At 44.9% G+C, this 23,088-nt stretch overlaps 1 protein-coding gene across 1 annotated transcript in view; it reads left to right on the forward strand.

Moving 5' to 3' along the window:
• Trm1 (tRNA methyltransferase 1) overlaps window positions 1–16,135 on the forward strand; it is a 30,649-nt gene extending 14,514 nt beyond the window's left edge. Inside the window, exons 8-15 of the mRNA XM_065452686.1 lie at window positions 925–997; window positions 2,399–2,533; window positions 4,265–4,347; window positions 4,412–4,520; window positions 5,299–5,372; window positions 8,087–8,206; window positions 13,688–13,793; window positions 15,500–16,135. Coding sequence (XP_065308758.1) covers window positions 925–997; window positions 2,399–2,533; window positions 4,265–4,347; window positions 4,412–4,520; window positions 5,299–5,372; window positions 8,087–8,206; window positions 13,688–13,793; window positions 15,500–15,598 — 799 coding nt within the window. The 3' untranslated portion in view covers window positions 15,599–16,135. The remainder of the gene's footprint in view (window positions 1–924; window positions 998–2,398; window positions 2,534–4,264; window positions 4,348–4,411; window positions 4,521–5,298; window positions 5,373–8,086; window positions 8,207–13,687; window positions 13,794–15,499) is intronic.
• Window positions 16,136–23,088: the final 6,953 nt, after the last annotated feature.

Here is a 23,088-nt window from a genome sequence, read left to right on the forward strand (position 1 = left end):
TCAGTGTCAATGTCTTCATGTTGCGAATTCACTACTTTTCTTCTTTTATTGTTTTTCACAATGTTTTACATTCAGTATATAATTCAAGTGGCTAGGCGGGTGCTTTCAAAGTATGCTGTAAGCATGAAATAGTTGAGATGCTCCCATATCTGACATTCCTGTTGAGAGTTATTGTATTGAGTCAACATTCTGTAAACTTGACAAAACATGCTGCGGAATTGAAAATTCATAATCTGATTTGCGGCAATATGCTTATGATTTTGAAGATGCAAAAAATGGGATAAATCTAAATTTTCAACATACAAGCCTTATTCGTGCCTGAAGGGGTTATGAACGTAAAGCAGCCTCATCTTACGGAAAAAAACTTTGAAGTCCTGAGGATGGGCTGCAGTTATCTCAGTTAAAAGGTCAGTAATTTGACAGCCAAGCTCAACATTTTGACCAGGCCTCGAACACCAGTGTAATTTGAAGATGGCTGGTGCAATTGTTTTTCTTGTGGAGGTACTTGAGCGGGGTCGCATGGATTATAGCGATACTATCAAGTCCTTACTGGAAAACTCCTTTAATGACACGTATATCAGGCCATCATTTAGCCCCTGTAAGCTCGAGACGCAAAACTTGCAAAGCTCACTTGGGGTCTCTGTTTCAGCTCTGTTACGCACTGTGCTGAAAAATGACTTGTGGTTGACAACTCTTGCTGACAGCTTTGTTAGTGACAAAAGGCAGCACTGCGACCACATAGACTGTTTGAATGTTTGTGCTTATACAGTAAAGCCTCACTGTTACAAAACAGATATAATGAAATATTGGATATATTGAACTACCTATACCTAAAATTTTTTCATCGACATCAGCATGTAACAAATGCTGGATATAATTACGGCTCAGAATATTTAGTTCTTATGCTTTTCTCCTTTCCGACAGGAGCTTCAAGTTCAGTCCAGCTGTCGGTCCACCCGTCGGTCTTACCTGCTCACATTGTGGCCACAAGCACCATGTGAGTCCCTTCTTTTTGTCTCGAGAGGTTGCAACCAATGGACAAGCCACTGTTGTGTGCTTGCACAATGCACTCAAGTCATGATACGACAAAAATATATAACGAAGTAAATCTAAAAATTTTCTTGCTGATATTAGCGTGCAATGAATATATGCTTATAACAAATATCAGATATCCCCTTGAAGCACTGCATGTACAATTGTCTGTGCCAAGATACTGCTTCAAAAGTGAAAGCACTGATTTAAACAATGTTGAAATCATCATCTTGAAACACTTCTAAATGGATCAGCACCGCAGCCGTGGCCTTGTGGTTGAGCATACACCTCGGCTGTGGATGTGGGTTCATAACCACGCTGCTACAGTCACCCACTGGTTACCCAAATGGACACGGACATCCCCCACCCGACACTTGGCTTTCTTTAGAAGTGAACTGTCTTGCAGAAAGAGTCCACACCATGCAAATCTTGCCAATTCCATTGAATAATATATGCAACATGTTTTAGAAAAATAAGTTGAAAGATAGACGACTGCGTGTTTGCTTTCGGTATCACTATGTTATTGTATGGTAATTTCACTTCATTCGTTGCTTTTCACTATGCTTTACATCAGGCATATTTTTGAAGTCTTTGAATAGGTGCTTTTCAGGTATGTGAAGCTTGAAAGTGTTGATGTTCTCATATCTGGTGTTTCTGCTGAGAGCTCTCACTTAGAGTCCACATTCTGTATAACTGACAAAACTCACTGAATAGCTGAAAATTCTTAATCTGCCCCGAAGCTGTGCACTTTTTGTGATTCTGAAGATGCAAGAAATGTAGTTAAACTGAATTTTCAATGGACAGCATTAATTGTCATCTGAAGGGAATGTGAATCTTGTATGAGGGATCAACGTTGAGCTGAATTCACGGACAACTTTCTTTTATAAATAAGTAAACTTCTACATTCACTTCTGTGTTTTGTGTTACTTGACTGTTGCTTTAATAAAATGTGTATGTTTTCTCTTCCCCAGCTTAAATTAACGTGGATGAGAACGCAGGACTCTTTTCAGAAGCCCTCCCACTTCTACGTGCTTTGCCTCCATAGCTTTCTCTTCATAGCCTCAGAATGTTGTCTGCAAGTATAGTTGGTGTTGCATATTTGGACGAGGTAAACAGCGCTTAAGACGAGGACAAGTGTGTTGTCATTCTTTTACTTGCCCTTGTCTTATGCGCTGTTTACCCTGTCTAAATATTTCTTGTGTCAGGTGCGACTTTGTTATAACGAGATTTAACTACATCTAGAAAGAGCTAACCATTCGTGTCTGATCGCATTGCTGGTTGTTGGCAAACAACGGGTGCGCTTCAGGCAGTGCTCTTCTATAAGAAGAATTGCACCCTTGTGGTTTCTCTTCTCCCATTGTTTCAGATTGGTGGACCTGTTTGGATCAATCCGCTGCATAATCTCAACTTCGTCCAGCAGCTGATTCGCCGTGTCACTGCAAGTCCTGAGCTTTATGGAACATCCAAGAGGATGCTGGGCATCCTGCACATGCTAGCCGAGGTGAGGGTGTCCTCTTTGACTTAAGAGCTGTTGGGACATATCCTTTGAAAAGAAATGCTTACTGACACCAAATTTACGTGCATGTCTGTATGATGGCGATGAAAGGGAAATGTTATTGTCGACCCAACAGTAGCATGAAACTACAAATAAAATCTGTGCAGATTTTGCAAGAAGGCTTTGCTATTAGTAAATAAAAGTCCATTTTGATCTCGGTATCGAACCTGGGACTAAGGACTTTCCCAGGCAGTTACAGTGACCTAACCAGGAGTCTGGCAGATCGCTGAGTGAGGCCGAAATAATCAACAGTCCGAAGCGGAGGACCACTCCGTATGGCAGTTGTATTCAGTCCTCAGACCAGGACGAATTTTTCTTGAAACTTTGCTTTTTTTTTCCTCTCTGAAACTCGTAAATGTTTCCTTTGTAGCTTCATTCTGCTGTTGCGTGGATCACAATATTATTTCCTTTTCAAGAAGTGTTTTCTGTAATTGCAAATCAGTCAGCCTGATCATGGTTCTCTTTGATTTTCTACTTCTTGATACCCACGGGCTGTCGGAGCGCGCGAGTGGAGACTTTGCACGCTGGAAAGGACATCAGAATAAAATATAGACAGTCACACGAGCGTGCACTTTCTGCAGGCATTCCTCTATGACGCCATATATTTTGACAGCCTTTGTCTGAGGCTACTTAATTGTGCATTAATAAAAAATATGTGTGTTGTGTTTTCAAAGACTCAGTCAGGCAACCTTTGTAGACGTTCCCTGCAAAAGAGCAACAGAAATGCAAAATTGTTGTGAAACGCATGATGCCAAAATTACGTCGTTGATGCGAGTTTAGAACTTATGGCACAAAACTGAGAAAAGGAAGGTTAACAGCTCTACTTTTATAAACAGACGAAATAGAGTCTAGCCTCTTTTGGTATTTCTATTCAGCATCCCATTTAGAAAGAACAGTGTGATTCCTTTGCTACCAGTCATGAGCACTAAAAAAACTCACTAAGTATAAATGGCAGCTGGTGTTCTTTAGAAAGTCTGTTAACGTAGCACTCATACCAGTGACCGACAGAGGTCGCAAGACTGACCGTGACTGGTGACCAAGGAGCTACTCACGGCAACCAGTGTTCACACTGCCAAGCGCTACCTTTCCATTGTTGTACCGATAGATCTCGCAATTGGTCCCATTCATCTCTGCTCGCACAGCTATCATCACTTGAAATAACCGCCACAAAATACATCCAAAAAAGCCACTTTCCTCGAGGACTCATATTATCTGCTGACCCAGATGGCCTCCATAAGGGGGTTCATGGTCCCCATTTTAATTTGCTCCTTTCCTATAGTATCATGGATATGGATATCTTATATCATGGACTGGGGTCTAAATTTCTTGATGTAGGAGATGTGAGACGAGCCTAGGCCTGGAGGCCAGCATTCAAGTTTTAAATAAAGACGTGCCTGCGCATACCGATGGCCTAGTCCTGCACTGCTGATTGGTTCAGTTCTACACTACTTGCTGAGCTGAAGAATCAATAAGTGAGCGACTTCGCAAAATTTGTCGCTTGTTGACCAAAGCAACCATTTGCAACCAACTTGGTTGAGCAACCTTCTGTGACTTGACAGTGTGAACGCTGCCTATGTGATACTTTGGTTAGGAGTTCTTACTGTAATGGCATTTTTATGGCTTTGTTCAAGGAATGATCTCTCATGAGTGCCTGTGGGTATTCTTGACCATCTGCAGGAGCTTGAGGTTCCCCTGTACTTTCTGCTGGACAGACTGGCATCCACATTGCGTGTCTCAACACCAAGCATGCTTCACTTCAGGTATGTGGGGGTTCAGCATAAGGTTTGCATCACAGTGACTGCCCCTTATTCTGTGCTTGTGCAGGTCAGCACTGCTTAATGCCGGCCACCGCGTGTCTTTGTCACACGCATGCAAAAACTCAATCAAGACAGACGCGCCTATGGATTTCGTGTGGGACATCATTCGAACTTGGGTACGTGCTTTTAGTGCAGGCATTGTGCCCATGTGGAAATGCTACTTTCATTCCAGAGGGGTGGAAGAAATGTTTGTTCACTGTACTTCTGGACCCACCTTACTATGGCTTTGAAACTTGTGCAGATGAAAGGCATGTTTATGTAACTTTTACAAATTTGGGAGAGATGCTTGATATGTCTGTGCTTGTTGTCTACTTTGAAAATTGTGTCCCATAGTTCATCCATCATGTGCTCATTCCCACATTATTGTTTTTGAGCTTGTTCTGTAGCATCGCTCGAAATTGGTGCATTTGGCTGATTTCTAGCGCACTTTGACTTGGATTGCAACAATGCGAAGCCCGCTCACGTCAGAAAACGTGCATGAGCCAGATGTTTTGGTGCTCACCAGAGCAAGTGGAGACCTGAAGGGAAAGCACGCCAGTTCTTCTGTTGTAAACAAACAAGGTGTACAGGCACAGATGCACCCACCTGCTGCCGCAGTGGTAGGCGCTACGCCAGCAGCAGGAGCTGCAAAAGCCACATGGCAGGAATTCCACCAGATCTCGGTCGCAATCCCAGATTGAAGGCGAGAGTACCTCCAAGTGATCTGAGCTGCAGGATCGGGCTCTGAAAGGATCAGGCTTGTGTGTTCTGAGCACTCATTTCGGCCAGTCAAATGTAACGCACACTGCCAGAGTGTTCTGCAATGCTCGAAAATGACCTGCTGAATGTACCATGTGTTTAGTTGTTCTTAGAACAATAAAATGTGAGCAGGCATGACTTTTCTGAATGATGCAGAAACTGCAGAACCCATCTAACAAGCCACTAGAACAAGGGTCACCTGGAGAATACATCATGAGGACGAAGCCCAGGTATGTCGTTTGTTGCAAACGGCTTTTGTGATAGCTGTAATAAACAAAACCCAGGCAAATTTGCTTGTCATTTACCACTAAAGGCCAATGCAAAGTAAGGGACCGGTCTACATGTGTGGCTGTTGTAAGTCAAGGCAAAGACAATAATGATGTCAGTACCTTTGCACAGCATTTCCTACTAGACTGTGAAGGATGCAGTCAAAGACCAATTTTCCGGACGCCCCATTTTTCGGATATGGCCAATAATTCGGACGCCTTCGCGGCAACGCCACGGTACCCCATAAAGTCAATGTATAAGAACGTCTGAAATTTCTGACGAAAAGACCCTTCGCCGTCGATTTTCCGGACTTTTTGCCATGAATGCAGGTCCAAAACACCACCTCCGCCATTTTATTTATCTCGCCGTCTTGAACCGGCGCTCTCGCACGCAGATCTGCTGGCAGCCGTAGCCACCACCGCGGCAACGTTAAGCCTAGCTAATTCGACGTTCGCTACCAAGCTTGCTGTTCGGTACCGTGTTTTTCATTAAAACAATTCGCCGCTGTTACCAGTGGCGCCGACTCCGTCTTTGTAATCCTCGCCAATGGCTTCGGAGCTCAAAAAGCACGCGTCATAATGTCGGCTCCCGAAAGTCAGCTTCGCCTCAATAAAGCAGTGTTACGCGGGGAAGCATACGCGAAGTATTGCCGGGAAGCATACCAAGAATGAGAAGAGGCAATTGTCACGGGACACGATATGTATTCCTTACTTATGCACGCGTTCACTCACCGTCTCCTGTCGCAGTACGAGCACAGATACGCCTAATAAGTACTGGCAAGCCTTCGGAGCTATTTCGGACGTGTTTGTGGCGATTTGAGCCATTGGGGGGCAGTAAAAGGCATGCATCAGTTTTTTCAGACTGCCCGATTTTTCGGACGTTTTCGTGGCCCCAAGGGAGTTCGAAAAATCGGAAGTTGGCTGTATATAGGTTCTGTCGGTATAGTTTGGAGTTGTAACTTATCGTAGCTTGCCACCTGCATAAAAATAGAGTATGTTTTCATTAATTTACCGTTCTCTTCTTAAAATGAGGAGTGTGAGCTGCGCAAGTTGGTACTGATTCATGTAGGAAAATTAGTGCTGAAACCAAACGGACGAAGGGAGAGAACAAAGCATAAGCTGGTTTCATCTTTTTGTTAATTCTATCGCAACCAAAGATCTCTGCTATCGCCTGTACATTCACATTTCTGTGGGCCTGAAATGTAGCTTTTTCAACCCTGGAATTGGCTCTCGGTGGATAATTGTAACTTGACTGGTTAGCCTGAATGCAACTTACCTTGGTGGTGACCCCCAATGCTGCAGCATGTCTTGGCGGTGATTGGAGGGAGACAGTGCGTCGAAAGGATGTTACCGTATGTTACCTACATTTAAAATACCTATTTTTAGCCTGTTCTAGGAAGATTTTCAAAGTGAAAACAGCTGCAACCGACGCATGATTACTGTATTCACTTGGTTCCAACACGTGCCCTTAATACCTAGAAAATTGTTGAGAAAGTTGCCAACACAGCACAGTCAGATAAGAAGCTGTAATCACATTTGCTGTGTTGCAACAGCTTTACATCATAGGAAGTTTGACCACCATTGTCGTTACAAAATGGCTACAAGCCCAAATAGCCACCTTAGTAAAAAGCCAAGTTTTTGTGTAAGATGGCAAAATGACTTTCATTATTTAGTTATGATAGCCCATTTAAGAAATAAACTATTTTACATGCTAAGCTGACTGCAACAATGTTGCATCACATATTTTTCTCGGAACTTGCATGCATCATAAGATAAATTATCGAAGTGTTTATTTCAGGCGTGAACTACCATCCTGTTTGCAATTGTTGCATAATCATACAATAAATGTAGAACATCAAATGCAGTCGACCACACTAAGAATGACACATTGTACTAGTCCATAGACAGCAATAAAGAGCTGTCTGAAGGACGACAGCAGACATTAAGTGTCTTCCACTTAATGTCTGCTTAATTTCCACTCCGTGAAGGTAGACTACTGATTCTACTTTTTCTGATTGCCTGAATCGGAGGCATGCTATATTTATCCTGTTAAAGATTTGGTGCATGTTAGATTCAAGGGTACGCTGAATCAGGTAAATGCTGCCGATTGATGAAACACTTACACACATTATGTGTGTCTGCCCATGCTATAGTGGTGCGGGGCAAGTGTTGTGCAGAGTCATGTACCAATAGGACAATCATCCACTGTCAGGACTGAAATCTCTAGGCCAGTACTCCCAAAGAATATCCACGCAAAAGATCTTATTCACACTACTGAGATTCCTGCGGTCGATGGGGCTTCACGATAGACTTTAAGAATGCTGCCCCCTACTGCTCTGTAGTGTATGCGGTGTATTTGTTGTCGTCTCTCTTTATCTCTCCCTCTCCCCCTTCTGCTCTGTTTCTCTTTTTATCCCCGTACTTCCCCCCCGGGAACTACCTCTGGTTAACCTCCCTGCCTTTCTTTGCATCTTTTCTCTCTCTCTGCCAAATGAAACTACAGTGTGTTTGGGCATTTTTTCTCCCATTTCTTTCATTCAACCTCCCGCGTATTTCAGCGAATTGTGTCGGTCCCCTCAAGGTTGACTTAATGGAAGTCGACCATGCTAAGAGAGAAATCAGGAGCTGAGAGGACAAGCAATCAGTCTCATAAGCCAGGGGTGATGGGGCTTGTGCAGTTCACCAGTGAATTTTTCAATCCATCCCGATGCCAATCCTTCGTCACGGGAGCAGCAGCTGCTGAGGTACCAGGTGAATCCCGAACCCTGCTGGGGCCCCAAGGCCAGGGCCAAGACCAGGTGAGGAGGGCTCGTGGCCTGCAGCAAGCTACCATGGTGCCACAGACACTAGTATTGCTTAAGCTTTAGTCTTCTTGATAACTGTTTGACAGCAATGTGTGCACCTTTCTAAACCAATCAATGATACCAACTATTGGTTGATGACATGGGAATGCTTTGCCAGCCGGGGGCTTGGAGGTGAATTTACATAGATTTGCTGACTGTATTTTGAGAAATTTTGAGGACCATGAAAGAATGCCTTGAATATAATTGAGCAGCCCAAAGAACGAGCTTTTAGGGGGAAAAGAATAGTTTAATTGTTTACAACACCGATACTACAAAAACCTGTTTTCACACCTTTGCACAAAAATTAGTTCCATTGTTTACAACACTGACAGTATGGACAGCTTTTTTCTTTTTTAGAGAGATTTTTGCATAAGAATGTTGCTTACAATACTGGCAGTATGGAAAGCAGTCTATGCGTGGTGTTGTGCTTGAAATTTTGCAATGGTTGAGGCCACAAAGGTGCATTGCATTTGCCTGCCACGCATCGTCACAATGCTGCTAAATGGAGATGCCTCATATGGCCTTCAGAGCACAACACTGGCAGATTAGGCTGTGTTGCATTAATTCAGTTTTATGGCTGGTCTTGAGCTTTCACTGTTGCATCCAGTAATAGGCACTCGCATGGCTGGTCACCTGCAAACCCAAACCCCAATTCTATGGCAGACAGTCTAGTCCACGCACATGTTCTCAGGCCGGATAGTTGATGATGAGCACTAGTACATTTATACTGTCAGTCTACAATGGCTTGTCACATGCAACCCACGCTTGTCAGAGGCAAAGATATTTTATGTCCTCATGTTAATTGGTTCACTTGGCTGAATATTTACTGGGTGTGAGCCCTGAGGTGACAAAAAGCCCTTGGCAGAGATAGAGAGGCACTCAAAAGGCCAAGAAATCTATTCACCAACAATCTCATGGTGCTTGCATTATGCTGTGAGTACAGTCTAACCTTGATATAAGAAAATCACATTTGACACGAAAACAACTCTATTACATCCAAATATTTGTTATAAGCATCTACATCAATATTGGCAAGAAAGAAATAGGAAATTATATATTTAATTTCTTAATTGTGATAATTCATGATATCCATGTTCGTTATAAAGAGGTATAACTGTATGTGTGTCTGAGCTTTTTGTGATGAAAGTTGAGTTGAAACGTGGCACCTACTGCAGCTACCACATTAGTCTGTTTTTCCTCAGCAGAGATTGCCTAAATCTCATTGTGCCCTGTGTCTCATGGTCACGTAGGCATGTGTGTGCCGTGATGCATTGTGCATATTGTATTCAACTGTTTCCCAATCTGCTTGCCTATGCTCTGTCTCATTCTATTTAACTTGACCCAGCATACATACTTGTGCAGCTTAAGTGCTTTCCACTGACTTCTTCACTATCATAGACCTTAGTAATTGTCCTGTGCTACATTATGGAAATACAGTTTGAAGCGCTGGGACTTGTGTAATACTTTTGAGCTTCACTTTCAGAGCTATATTACATATATATATATTTTTAAATTTATATACAATACTGCCAGTCTCTGCTGAGACCATAGCAACATATATAGACTAAACTGTGCTCATGAATGCTAGAAGGCTCTAGCAGGTAATTGGTTGACAAAATGTGATTAAACAAGGCTTGGATGGTAATTAGATGACATAGTAAGTTTGCACATTACGAGGTACCATCTTCTGCTTCATGTGCTATTTTTTCATAGTAATGTGTAGCCATTCTGTTACACACTTGTTGACTGTCCTCAATGGCTGCTGGTGAAAATTATTCACAAAAGAATAGAAAGCTCAAAATCGGCATTGCTGAAATCACAAAGGAGGCAGAAAACTATGCCCTAGAATTGGCTGAAAGTAATTGGAAGAAACTCTGCGGCAGTCTGTATGGAACGCTGAGTATGAGTAAAACCTGGCGAAACTAAGAGTGAAAACAATAAGGCGCTAGAATGCTTGCTCCATACATATGCAGGCGCGGAGGAGGAATTGCTAGCCGAGGTGGAGGCGAAATGCTTTGGAGGAGACATATCACCCCTTCCCTATGATGCAGAATATCAAGGGAAACCCAACCATACATTGCACGCCCTCATTAGCAAATTCAAGGTACGCGCAGCTATCGGGTGCATGACAAAGAATACGGCAGTGGGAGTGGACGAACTCAACACAATGATGAGAAATATGAGCGACTGCTCGATCACAGCCTCTACAAAATTAATCAACGTGCACTAGTCACAAGGCACCATCCCACAACAGTGGAAACATGCCCAGGTAGTCCTAATCCCGAAGCCCAGCAAGAAATTGGAAGTAGCAAACAAGCAGCCCGTCTCCCTCACGTCATGTCTAGGCAAATTATACAAGAAGGTGATAAGCAAACGGCTACAGGACCATCTCAAAAACAATGACCTATTGCCACACAACACCTTTGGCTTCAGGCCCCACCTCTCGGCTCAGGACGTCTTCCTCCAGCTGAAAGAGGAGGTGCTGATACAACCCCCAGCAGGATGTGACACATTGTCGTGGCAGTCGACATAAGAGGTGTCTTTGACAATGTGAGCCATCAGGGGATCTTGGACGGCCTCACCGACACAAAATGCAGGGAAAGAATCTACAAATACATTAGGGCCTTCCTGAATCATTGCTCGGCTGAAATCAACATCAGCACCCTAGAGTCACGATTAATACAAGTGCCACATCGAGGAAGGTAATAATCTCTGCGACCCTCTTCAACGCAGCCATGCTAAGCCTAGCTAACACACTCCAGAACCAGCCGCGTATACGGTCCACCATGTATGCGGATGACGTCATGGTCTGGACGACCATAGGCTCGCTGGGGCAAAAGAAGGAGAGACTGCAGGAAACCGCATAGCTCATCGAGGTATACGTAACGGAATGCGGCCTGCAGTGCACCCCATAGAAATCAGAGCTAATCAGGATATGCAAAGGCAAGGCCAGCCGATCGGTCCCAAGCAACACAAATTATGTTGAATTCCAATGGCGCAGTCGGAGCAGTGGACAGATTCCGCGAGCGAGCACTCGACTCTGGCGTAGAGCAACGCCTCCAGACCCGCGAGTGGAACACAACCTGCGCCGCTGGAGCAAGGCGGAAGCAGAAGTTCTATCACCGAGTTACCAAGGATACCTTGCGTGTTGTCATTTCCTTCCGCTGTTTGCTCCCAGCACCACCGCACCGGTCACTTGTCTCTTCTGCGCCGTTCACCTGTTGTTTCTTTAAAAGTGTGGAATGGATATCTTGCCAAGCGTGCAGCAGCTTTTGCTTCCTCGCGAGTCGTGACCGGTGGCGCCTTCCAGCAGACAAACGTGGTAAAGGAAATATGTCATGCAGAGTTCCGGTCCACTCCGCCCATTTTGGCGGAGCATCATTTTCTGCTCCACGGAGTGACTGCAGCTCTGAATCCCCTCAGACTCTCTCATTGGAACACCCTACTTCCGCCTTCACTCTGTCATTGAAACAAACTTGCTCCAATACGAGCAAAAAAACTTGCTCCGACTCCACCATTGGAATTCAACATTAGAGGTCTACATGGCTGGGACAAAGATAGAGGAGAAAACCATCGTCCGCATCCTGGGCATGCGGCTTCACTCTAACCAAAGATGCACCTTAAACATCAACCGCATTCAGACATCCGTAAAACAGGTGTCTAGAATGATCAGAAGGGTCACCAGTGCAAAGATTGGCATGAGAGAAAACAACACAATAAGGCTTGTCAGAAGTCTGGTCAAAAGTAGAATTTTATAGTCTTCTGTACAACAACTTGCTAAAGATGGAGACTGACTACAATGAAACCTGTCTGCGGGGAGCTTACAGAACGGCCCTGCAGCTCCCCCAAACGGCCTCAACAGAACTCCTTATGGCCCTTGGGGTCTCGAATACATTTGATGAACTCATGGAGGCACAGCTCAATGTGCAAAAGCTAAGGTTCACAGTCAACAACAGGACGAGACATTCTACACAGACTGGGTTTCCGAGATAGAGCAGAACTTCAGAACAGGCAGGCAGACCTGAAAACTGCCCAGAGGGACAAAGTCATTGTTGCTCCAATCCCAAAAGGGATGGACCCCGTCCTAAACCCGGGACGCAGAGAGGCTAGGACCAAACACTACAAGAAAACATACGAGGGCAGGAGTAACACTTACTACACTGACACCACCATACACAGAGCATGTACACCATGGTTTATAATTACAGTGATAGATGGCATTTACAGAGAAGTAACGCGCACCACAGCACTAGCCTGCAATATCTGCGAGGCCGAGGAGATAGCCATCATTACGGCTATTGTGGCGCACACAAACACAAGTGAGGAAGCCCACATCCTGACGGACTCCATGCAGGCATATAGAAACTACCGAAACGGTAGGATCTGCATGGCAGCTGCCAAGGTAATAAATAAAACCAAGAACCTTGGTGCAATCAAACTCATCTGGATACCAGGTCACACTGGCATCGGGGGGAATTGAACTTGCCCACGTGGTGGCCGCTGCTGCACATATGAATGGTGCCCCGACATAACATACGAGTGGCGTCTTGACAGTGAGGTGAGCATCGAATCCGAACCGTTATACTGGAGCCAATCAGCAATCCTTGAATATTACAAAAGGACTCTAATTAAATTTGCCCCGCCCCATCTGAAACTAAGCAAAGCGGAGCAAGTCACTTGGAGGAAGTTGCAAACCAAAACTTACCCATACTTACATCTCTTACACAAAATAGATAAACAGTGATATCGAGATGAGTGCCCATGGTGTAGGGCCGAGCCCACGTTGAACCACATCACATAGGAATGCGCTAAGGCTCCTCAAGACAACACTCATAAAACCACAATGTGAGAGGGCAGGGAGGCCCTGCTCTCCAGCTCGGAGGAGGCAGCCCGGAGGGCCGCCACAGTCTAGGCAAGCCGTACAGCACAAGCCAGTGGAGCCCTGAATTGGAGCCCCGATCAGCCTGAAGACCGCTCGTCCTATTTTCTATAATAAATGCTTTCTGCTACTACTCACTAAAAGTTGATTTCAAACAGTACTGTGTTGTTTTCTTCCTTTAACATGAAGTTAAAAATTCCCAAACTATAGCATTTCTGAGAATTATTCACAAGAGAATGGTCATATTAAAAGAACTATAGCTGGGAGTGATTGTGGTTAACTTGTATGCCTTTGCCCCTTTTCATTCCTTTGTACAATAATGTAAAGAGTTTTGTAAGTTGGTGTGGAGTCATTTTGCTTGAAGGGACAGCACAAAGAGGGGTGGAAAGCAAACAAAAAGTTCAAGTTTTATAGCTTTCACAATGTTCTTACTAGCCTTCACCACCACACCATAGTGTGTCAAATATTTTATGTTGCGGGATGTTGAAAGGAGTCCTTGTACTACTCCAGTGCATGATCAGAGTGTAGAACTAACATGGAAGCATTGCCACTTGCAGTTTATGGGCAGACAAGGAAGTTGAGAAGAGCCGGAGGTTACAGGGGAAGCGCAAGTTGAAAGAGGCGTCAGCCGATGAGACATCCACGGCCAAATTGCCATCAGTGGTGAGCCTCTCAGACTTTGTTCAGAGCTGATTTATACTATGCTTCATACATAGCACTGCAGGCAACACTACAGAAGTTTGAGAGCCTTTGTCTCACTATTTCAATTCAGGACAAAAAATAATGTGTTGCATATGAAAGAAAGATAAAGGTGTGTATCATGTGAATCAATGTTACAATAAGTCTCATAGTGTTATGTTACCAAACATCACATTTATTACATGGAAGGTGTCGCTAAGCACCAAGACATTGCATTCCCTCTGGTATTTTCCGTACTTACAAATTCTTTGTTCTTGTGATTTTAGACTATAACTTTATTTCACTAAAATTTATAATAATGAGCTTGCAGATAAGTAGAAAAATACTGCTCAAATTTATTTAACAACTATGGGTGTATCAGAGTGACCTCTCAAAGAAAGCAAATTTGCCTCCTTTAAATTATTGGAGCCATTTGCATCACCCTAAGTTTCCTTAACAGCTAGTAACAGGACACTGCCAGGTTGACACCACAACTTGGATTTCTTTCTCGTCTGGGTATACCAAGTGGCAGCTACATGACCTGATGGTAGCACCCCTTAGCACCCTGTCATTGTTCTGTTTTCATTATTTTCCAGAACAGCGACTGAATGAAACAGTCCCAGCAGTAATGTAGTTTTAGAAAATAAACCGAAATCTCTTGCCATTACCTCAGTCAACTTCTTTTGCCTTTAACACTATTTTGATATGCATTCCTTTTGATACATTGTGTTGGTTGGATATGTTTAAATTAAATTAAATTCTGCTCTTTTACATGCCAAAACCACCATCTGATTATGAGGCATGCCATAGTGGGGAAGTCCAGAAATTTTGACCACCTGGGGTTCTTTAATGGGCACCTAAATCTAAGTACAAGGTTATTTTCGCATTTCACCCCCATCAAAATGCGCATGCTGTGGCCAGGATTTGATCCCGTGACCTCGTGATTAGCAGCCCAACACCATAGCCACTAAGCAACCACAGGGGGTGGTTGGATATGTTGCTATCTGTAACCTGTACTTGCACAATTTTTTCAACTTGTCCTGCTTTGCAAATACTTTTTAAGATTTTTTCTCTTCTTTCTTTCTTTAGCTATATTGCTGCTATGCTGCTGCTATGCTTCTATGCTATGCATAGAAAAATAAATTTAGCTGTATGTATTAGCAAATTGTGCTAACAATACGAAAGAAGCCACTGTCACCTTGAAAGGAGGTTTGACAAGCTAGAAAAGATGCAAAATTGAAATGCGGGCGGCAACGCAAGCACGAAGTTCCTGCACCAGCTTGCAGTGGCATAAAGAATTTTGACAGCATATCTACAGGCCTAGTTAATTATTGATGATGCATACGTAGCAGGTTTCAAGAACTTCTACTGTGCCAACATGCTGCATATAAAACAAAATAGTTTGATGTCTGTGACATCACTGGCACTGAGGTTTCAGTGCAAACTTCATAAAATGCAACTTTGACCTTGATCTTCTCCTCTAATAGTTAAACCATTACAGCGACGTTAACAAAAATATAGTTTTCAAACAAGCCTTGTCTAACTGGTTTAGTGTTTCACTTTAATGTCCCATTAAAGTGTTGTTTTCAATGTTTTTGCTAATTCCCATTCTGTTGTTCCTAACCTGCCAAAATCCTCAGTAAGAGAGCAGCAGTATTTAAGATCAAGTGCATTCATATTCTTGCCCACAGGCTGCAGGAGACCCCTCTGATCAAGAAGAGCAAGAGAAGACCACAGAGTGCACTGATGTCCTTGAATCTGAAGATATACAGGATGCAAGTAAAAGCTAGACCACAATCTCTGGCTCTTGCATCTTCTGGGGCCTTTTGTTGCATAACTTTACTTGTAGAGGTAGCGACAAGCTGATGAACTTTATGTTGGCTTCTGCATGGGCTTCCAACTTTTGGCAACTATATCCTGGTACACTGAGCCACTTTGTTGTGTGCTTTGCGCATACAGGCATTACAGTTGTATCTGTAAACGTGTAGAGTTCGAGCAGATACATCTTCCCTGGTGCAGTGGGGTGTGGAACCTGTATCTTTGCGAAAAATTACCGCAGGTGAAGAAATACTACCAAATCTCAATTGCTGCTGGTACAGTGTGTCTCTAAGTGCACAGAAAGAAAAGGGGAAGTTATTAATGCAATTAACATATTTACAATACTTAACACACTTTCATTCATATGTGACAACAGTGCGCTTCGACTGAAGGGGGCCCTCTTTCCAGCCCCGGTGTAATGTGACATCCACCACCTGCATGGTCACAGTGGACCTGCTCTCATGCAATATGCTGGTGCCATTCTTTTTTTACATTGACATTTTAACATGGTCACAACAATGCGGTGGTTTGCTTGCTTGTGAAGTTACAACAGTGGAATCTCGATAAATGGAAATCGCTTAGATGGAACTGCCTCTTAAACAGAAATACCATCCTCATGATTGGTTGGTTTTTTTTCATGCAATTGTATTCAGCTTTGTCTTTCAGCAAGTGGAACTTCTGATAAACAAAACCAATTTCTCTGGTCCCTTGAGGTTCCGTTTAAAGAAAGTCCACTGTATATCTGGATATGCATATATGAATGATATGACATGACATTCTATGACATGAATTTTGGATGCGATTTGACATGCAGCACAAAACACGAAGGGTTGGCTTTTCTGCAGCGATTTGTAGTTTTATGTGACTGCGCTCGGCGAATGGCAGTGGAGCATCGCTACATTGCTTCAATGCTAATCACATTAGCATCGATAGTCATCATGAGATGGGTTCTGCCGTAATTTTTCATTTATAACATTGTGCAAGCCCTCTAAGGCACCAGGCAGGAGGTCATAAGCTACATACAAAAAACGAAATGGAAAAGATGCCTAAATGCAAAACCTAAAGGACGATAAGTTTTAGCAACGAAACAATTCAATAAGAGTATAAGACACGGCCAAGCAAGTAAATATTCAACGAAAGAAAGAATTCGGCAAATGCACATATAAAGAACACAAAACATGTTTAGCCACTTATTTCTCAATGTCATCAGTGCTATTTAAGTATGTTGCAGGTAAGTTGTTCCAATCTGTTATTGTACACAGAAAAAAAGAATATTAAGAAAGGTTACTGCTGGTAATATGAGGTGTTAAAAGGTTCAACATGTGGATGCCTTGTTCGCCAGGCTACTATTGGTTTCAGGTAAGGTTGCGGAGCAAGAGAAACTATGGAATGGTCCGGTTTGCTGTCCTGTACAGGTGAAAGAAAAAGGTAATCAAAACAGGGGAAAGAAGAAAAGATGCACACAAAAATATGAAGTGGCACACATTTCTGTTGGTCTACCTCACAGAGCCATAGACTGCAGTACCCAAACCGGTACTTGTGAGGTTTCTTGTGAGCGAGCTAAGGTCTAAAGTGAGATGCATAACTTGTCCCCCCCGCTCCATGTCACACAGAAAGCGGTGCCACTGCTGGTTCATTTGACTCATTCCCACCTGTAGTGGCCACATTTCTGTGCGGGCGAGATGCAGCGGAGTCACTTGGCTTGCTGGCATCCGGTACGGCTGCTCAGCATGTCACCCCCCTCTTTGTTTCTGGCTACTCCCTCCTATTTCTTAACGCACATTTTGTATAGTGAATGTGAAATAGCTTCAGAGGGCAGCGCTCCTGTTTTTGCCTAAAATATAACATTTATTTTTGTTTAAAGAAAAACATGCAGTATGATGGCAGTTTGACATGTCACATTTTGTAAGCACCCGACCTTGCCTTCGTCAGGAACGTTGAGGACGTGGGCTGGGAGAACACTGACATGGAGTTCAGCAACAACCACTACATTCTCGAGACCACCTTCAAGGTGTCTCGGAGTAGGGTCAGGGAATTCACGTTCATCGATTGGGACCATTTTCGCAAGATTCGCGAAGAACCTGGCAGAGCCAGGACACCTGCCACTCTCGAAGAATGGTGCGAAGGCGTCCGGAACGACGCTTCCGCAGCCACTAAGAAAGCGGAAACCGATCTCGACATCGAGCAGATAGACAGCAGACTCGCCCACCTGATCCAGGCCAAAAATGCCCTGCTTCGCTGATGGTAGGGTCAAAGGCTCAATCGCAGACTCCGAAGCAAGATCTCGGAGCTCAACAAGGTCATCGATGACCACTGCAAGGCGCTATGCCAGCAGCAGTGGGACTAGCTCTGTGAATCCATCGACGGACAGATTTGCAATGGAAAATCCTGGAGTATGCTGAAGCACCTTCTCGATGAAAGCAGCTCGAAGTCAAATCAGAGGCATACGTTGGCCCATGCCCTTCACGAAGCCACCAGGTCTCACACGGTCGATGAACTCATCTCAAAACTCATACAGAAGTACCTGCCCATCCGTCGCGATGGAGATCTGGCGACCCAACTCCCGGACAACCGAGGCCCTCCATGCCCCGAGCTGGATGAACACTTCTCTGTTGCCAAGGTCAGACAGGCCATCTTCGCGCTCAACCACAAGTCTGCGCCGAGTCCGGATGGAGTCACCAACAGAATGTTGAGAAACCTCGATGACATGTCAATCGTCTTTCTGACCGACAAGATCAACGAGTCCTGGAAGAGCAGTGTTGTTCCTGCAGAATGGAAGATGGCCTGCACAGTGCTCATTCCGAAGCCTGGCAAGGCCCCAAACATCGAGAACCTTAAGCCAATTTCTCTAACCTCCTGCGTCGGCAAGGTCATGGAGCGGGTCGTCCTCAACAGGCTCAACGGGTACCTCGAAGACAACGAGGTTTACACGTACAACATGATCGGCTTCCATGCTGGACTTTCTCAACACAGGATACCATGAAACTAATCAAGCATCATATTGTGGATGGCCGTTCCAGAGACGTCAAGGCTCTGCTCAGTCTGGACCTCGAGAAGGCTTTCGACAACGTGCTCCACATCTTCATCGTAAAGACAATTTCAAGCCTGGGTCTCAGTTCCAGATTCCACAGCTATGTCAGCTCTTTTCAACAGACAGGAAGGCCAAGCTTCGCATTGGGGACTTCCGCTCCGACGATGTGCCCCCTCGGAGGGCGGGGCACTCCTCAGGGCACCGTCATCTCCCCACACTGTTTAACAGCTGTATGATTGGTCTTCCTGAGGGGTCGTCGGACGTCAAGCACACCATCTACGCCAACGACATCACCTTATGGTGCTCCGGCAGCTGCAAGGGCAGAGTCGAAAAAGCTATGTAGGAGGCGATCGACATGATCGAGGAGTATCTCCGCCCCACTGGACTTCGATGCTCTGCCGCCAAGTCGGAGCTTCTGCTTTACAGAAAAGAAAAAGGAGGCAGGCCCAAAGATTGGAAGCCAGTATACGAAAGCAGCATCAGTCTTCGCACTTGTGACGGGTGGGGGAGTGATACCGACGACGTTATTCAGGTCTTGGGAATGTTGAATTCAACAGCGAGAACGAAACGGCTCTCCGCAAGATCATCGCAAAGACGGACAACGCTTTCCGCCTCGTTCGCAGAATTGCAAATCGGCGCCGAGGCATGAAGGAAAACAATCTCCTCAGGCTGATCAATGTCTTCGTACTATGCCACTTCACGTACACGATTTCTATGCACAACTGGCTCAAAGCGAACGAGACAAGCTCAGTGCTCTCATCTGCAAAGTAGTCAAGAGAGCTCTCGGGCTACCAAACAGGACCCGTACCGAAGATCTCAAGCTGGGGGTGCGTAACACCGCCGAGGAGATTGCCGAAGCCCAAAAACACACGCAACTCACTCGCCTGAGCACCACGGCGGCAGGTAAACGCATCCTCGAAGAGCTGGATTACCACCCTGCGGGATTCCCGATGGTCTGTACCCCAATCCCTAGGTGCATTCGAGACAAGTTCTGGCCCCTGTGCCCCGAAACATCCAACTCATCCACAACGAAGGCAGACGCAAGGCCTGAGCAGCAGCCATCCTCAAACAGATCAAGCAACGAGACATTAGAGCAAGCTTTGTTGACGCCGCGGAGTACAGCGATGGGAAGACCTTTGATGTCATTGTGGTCGACTCCAGCGGCAAGATTTCCAATAGCACCTCCATACGCACTTCAGACCATGGAGTTGCCGAGAAAGCCGCCATCACCCTCGCCCTGCTGGACGGTCATGGGTCCAAGATCTTTAGCGATTCCAAAACGGCAGTTAGGGCTTTTCGGAAGGGTTGCTATGCCGAGCAAGCTGCTCGTCTTCTTAACAGCTCAAGTCCATATGCTCTCACGCATCATTCAATCCACTGGTTTCCCACTCATGTAGAGTCGGTCGAGCGTGCTCCCCCGAACCTCAATAAGTCGGCTCACGAGGCTGCGCGTGACCTCACCGACCTCGCTTCCTCTGCAAGAAGCACTGACTCCCCTCCTCCCTACGGCCACAGGGACGCTCCCACTACTCACAATGAGATTATTAAATTCTTCTACATGTCTAGAAAGCTCTTTCCACCCCCTCACCCCAAGTTGAATAGGGCGCAAGTCGTTTTGCTTAGACTTCTACAGACAAGCACATATCCGTGTCTGTCCGTTCTCCATGAGGCTTGCCCCGATGTGTATCGCGACGACGCCTGCCCGTCCTGCGGGCAGACCTCCACTCTAGCGCACATGCACTGGGAGTGCGGGTCGACATACCCCAACTTCATCAAGGTGGAGTGGGACTCTCTTCTGCGTAGCCCCGCTCTAGAAAAGCAAATCCTGGCTGTCCGGCGTGCCCACGACCGGGCCGGTGGGCTAGACCTGCCGGTCCCAACATGGGACTAGTCGGGTGCACGACGAGTTCGTGTCCTCACCGGGCCTGCAATAAGCTTTCTTCACTCACTCACTCACTAGAAAATGCACTGGTGGACACTGGAAACCTTCAGCACACAGTTAGCAGCTAAAATATACATCAAAGTGACATGAAGTAAACAATGCCCTGCATGATACAAACAATGGTTATAGCAAGATATACGAGGGTAAGTAAAAAAATTATCCGCCGTGTTGCTATAAGTTTTATTGCAATAGAAATAGGAAACTCGCATTAATATCATTTTTCAATATAGTTCCCCTGCTTTTCAATGCACTTGTTCCATCGAAGCTTCCTGATGCCCTCAGAAAAGAAGGTTTTCGGCTGAGCAGTAAGCCACACATGCACCGCATCCTTCACTTCTTGGTCCAAGGTGAATCGACGGCCCCTTAATGCCTCTTTGAGTGGATCAAGCAAGTGGTAGTCGGAAGGGGCAAGATCAGGACTATACGGAGGCTGGTCGAGCCAACACTTCAAACTTGAATTTCCCATGCGTTTCAGCAGTGTGGGCAGCAATATGTGGATAGGCATTTTTGTGCAACAACACACCTTTCAACAGTAGTTCTCGCGTTTGCTTCAAATTGCAGGAGCCTGTCAGTAAGCATCTCAGTGTAATGTGTGCTGTTTATTGTCGTGCCACTCTCCTGATAATGTTCCAATGCTGGGCCTTGTGCGTCCCAAAATACGGTAAGCATAAGTTTTCCTGTGGATGGTTGGGTTTTTAACTTTTTCTTGCTGGGAAATTGTGGATGTTTCGATTCCATACACTGCCATTTACTCTCTGGCTCGTAATGATGGATCCATGATTCGTCACCAGTGATGATTCTGTCTAAAAAGCCATGACCTTCCTGACCAGCGATCCAAACATTTTTGGCATATGTCCAAACGCATTTGTTCATGCAACACTGCAAGTTGTTTTGGGACCCATCCTGCACAGTCTTTATAAAACCCAAGTCTATTTTGGATAATACTGTAGGCAGAACCATGACTAATTTGCAGACAATGTGTCACTTTATCAATACTCACTCGTCTGTCTAGCATGCCACGTGCACACTCAATGTTGTCATAATTTGTGGCAGTAAATGGCCATCCAGCTCCTTCATGCAAAACACTTGTGTGATCATATTTGAATTTTTCAATCCATTCGTAGACATTCTGTTGCTGCAAAACACTGTTCCCGTACTATGCCGAAAGTCTGCGATGGATTGTGACCCCTGATACACCTTCCTACCACAAAAACCAGATCATTGCTCATTGTTCCTCTTTAGTGCAAACTTGGAATGGAGCGGTCATAATCTATCTGCAACAAAACGAAGACAAATGGAGGAATTAGGCTCAAACTTTCTTAGCATGACCACAACAGCATAACAATAAAATAAACAGGTTCAGAGGTCTGTATGAACAACGTAAGAAGAGTTTGTCAAAATTGCGGCCGGATAATTCTTGAATTTTACTGTGGGGATGTCGCGGCTAGCGAAGGACGAATCCCAACATAAAAACGTAACGCTTCTTTATTCGGCGAACGATGTCAGCAGACGGGCATACCAACGCTACGTTCGTCACGGTAGCGGATGGTAGAAGGCGGCTTTTCTCAGCCAGGCAACCTGTTTTTATAGCCACCCTCGGTGACGCATACCTCGGGTGACATGGCGGTGGCGCTATGCTTTATCGACCATGCAATCCAGCGTGCAGCTGTGGTATGCTTGGCCAGATGATAAGATGGAAGGTGCGCAGAAATATGCGCAGTGTGTGTCGCCACATTACTATTCCTATCAGTGGAAACAGTTACTCATCATAAATGATCAGGAAAAAAAAGAAAATATTGAGCAAACATCTTGAATGAACGTAAGTACACCTTGGATGTGTTTAAGGTATAAAGAACACAACTAATCTCACACAAAAACACATTGACATCATATTGACTCCTAAGTTTGTATGTTCAAATAAAAATATCCAACAAATATGCATTGCGAATAGATTCAGACTATTTTGCACACACACACACACATGAAAATAGCTGGAAAAAAGAACACAGAAAATGTCGCTGCGAACCCAACGGTGTTCTGTGAATGCGATTACTGATAATATGTGTGATTACAAACAAAGCCACAAGAGGTGACTGCATCACAGACGCCGCTCAGCAGGCCGCACCCGGGAAGGTCCGATCTTCCCCCTCTCCCCACCCAAATGATGCTACTGGCGAAACGCTCATGCACTTAGATTTAGGTGTACATTGAAGAACCCCTGGTGATTAAAATTAATCCAAAGCCCTCCGCTTCGGCATCCCTGATAAATTGAGTGTCGAGTTTGGACATTAAACACCATGATTTGATTTGATTCCAGCGCTTAAATAAATGAAGAGATTTATTTTCTGATGCAGTTGACTTCTGTTAATTCGATCATGATGGGACCGACGAAAGTGGCCAAATTATGCGGTGGGTCGAGTTAAGCAAAAGGCATAAGAAAACGCCAAAACACGTCATTGGCTGTATTTGCCTTTGAAGTTAGCTTCGCC

Source organism: Dermacentor albipictus, chromosome 8, assembly GCF_038994185.2.
Source record: "Dermacentor albipictus isolate Rhodes 1998 colony chromosome 8, USDA_Dalb.pri_finalv2, whole genome shotgun sequence".
Taxonomy (NCBI): domain Eukaryota; kingdom Metazoa; phylum Arthropoda; class Arachnida; order Ixodida; family Ixodidae; genus Dermacentor; species Dermacentor albipictus.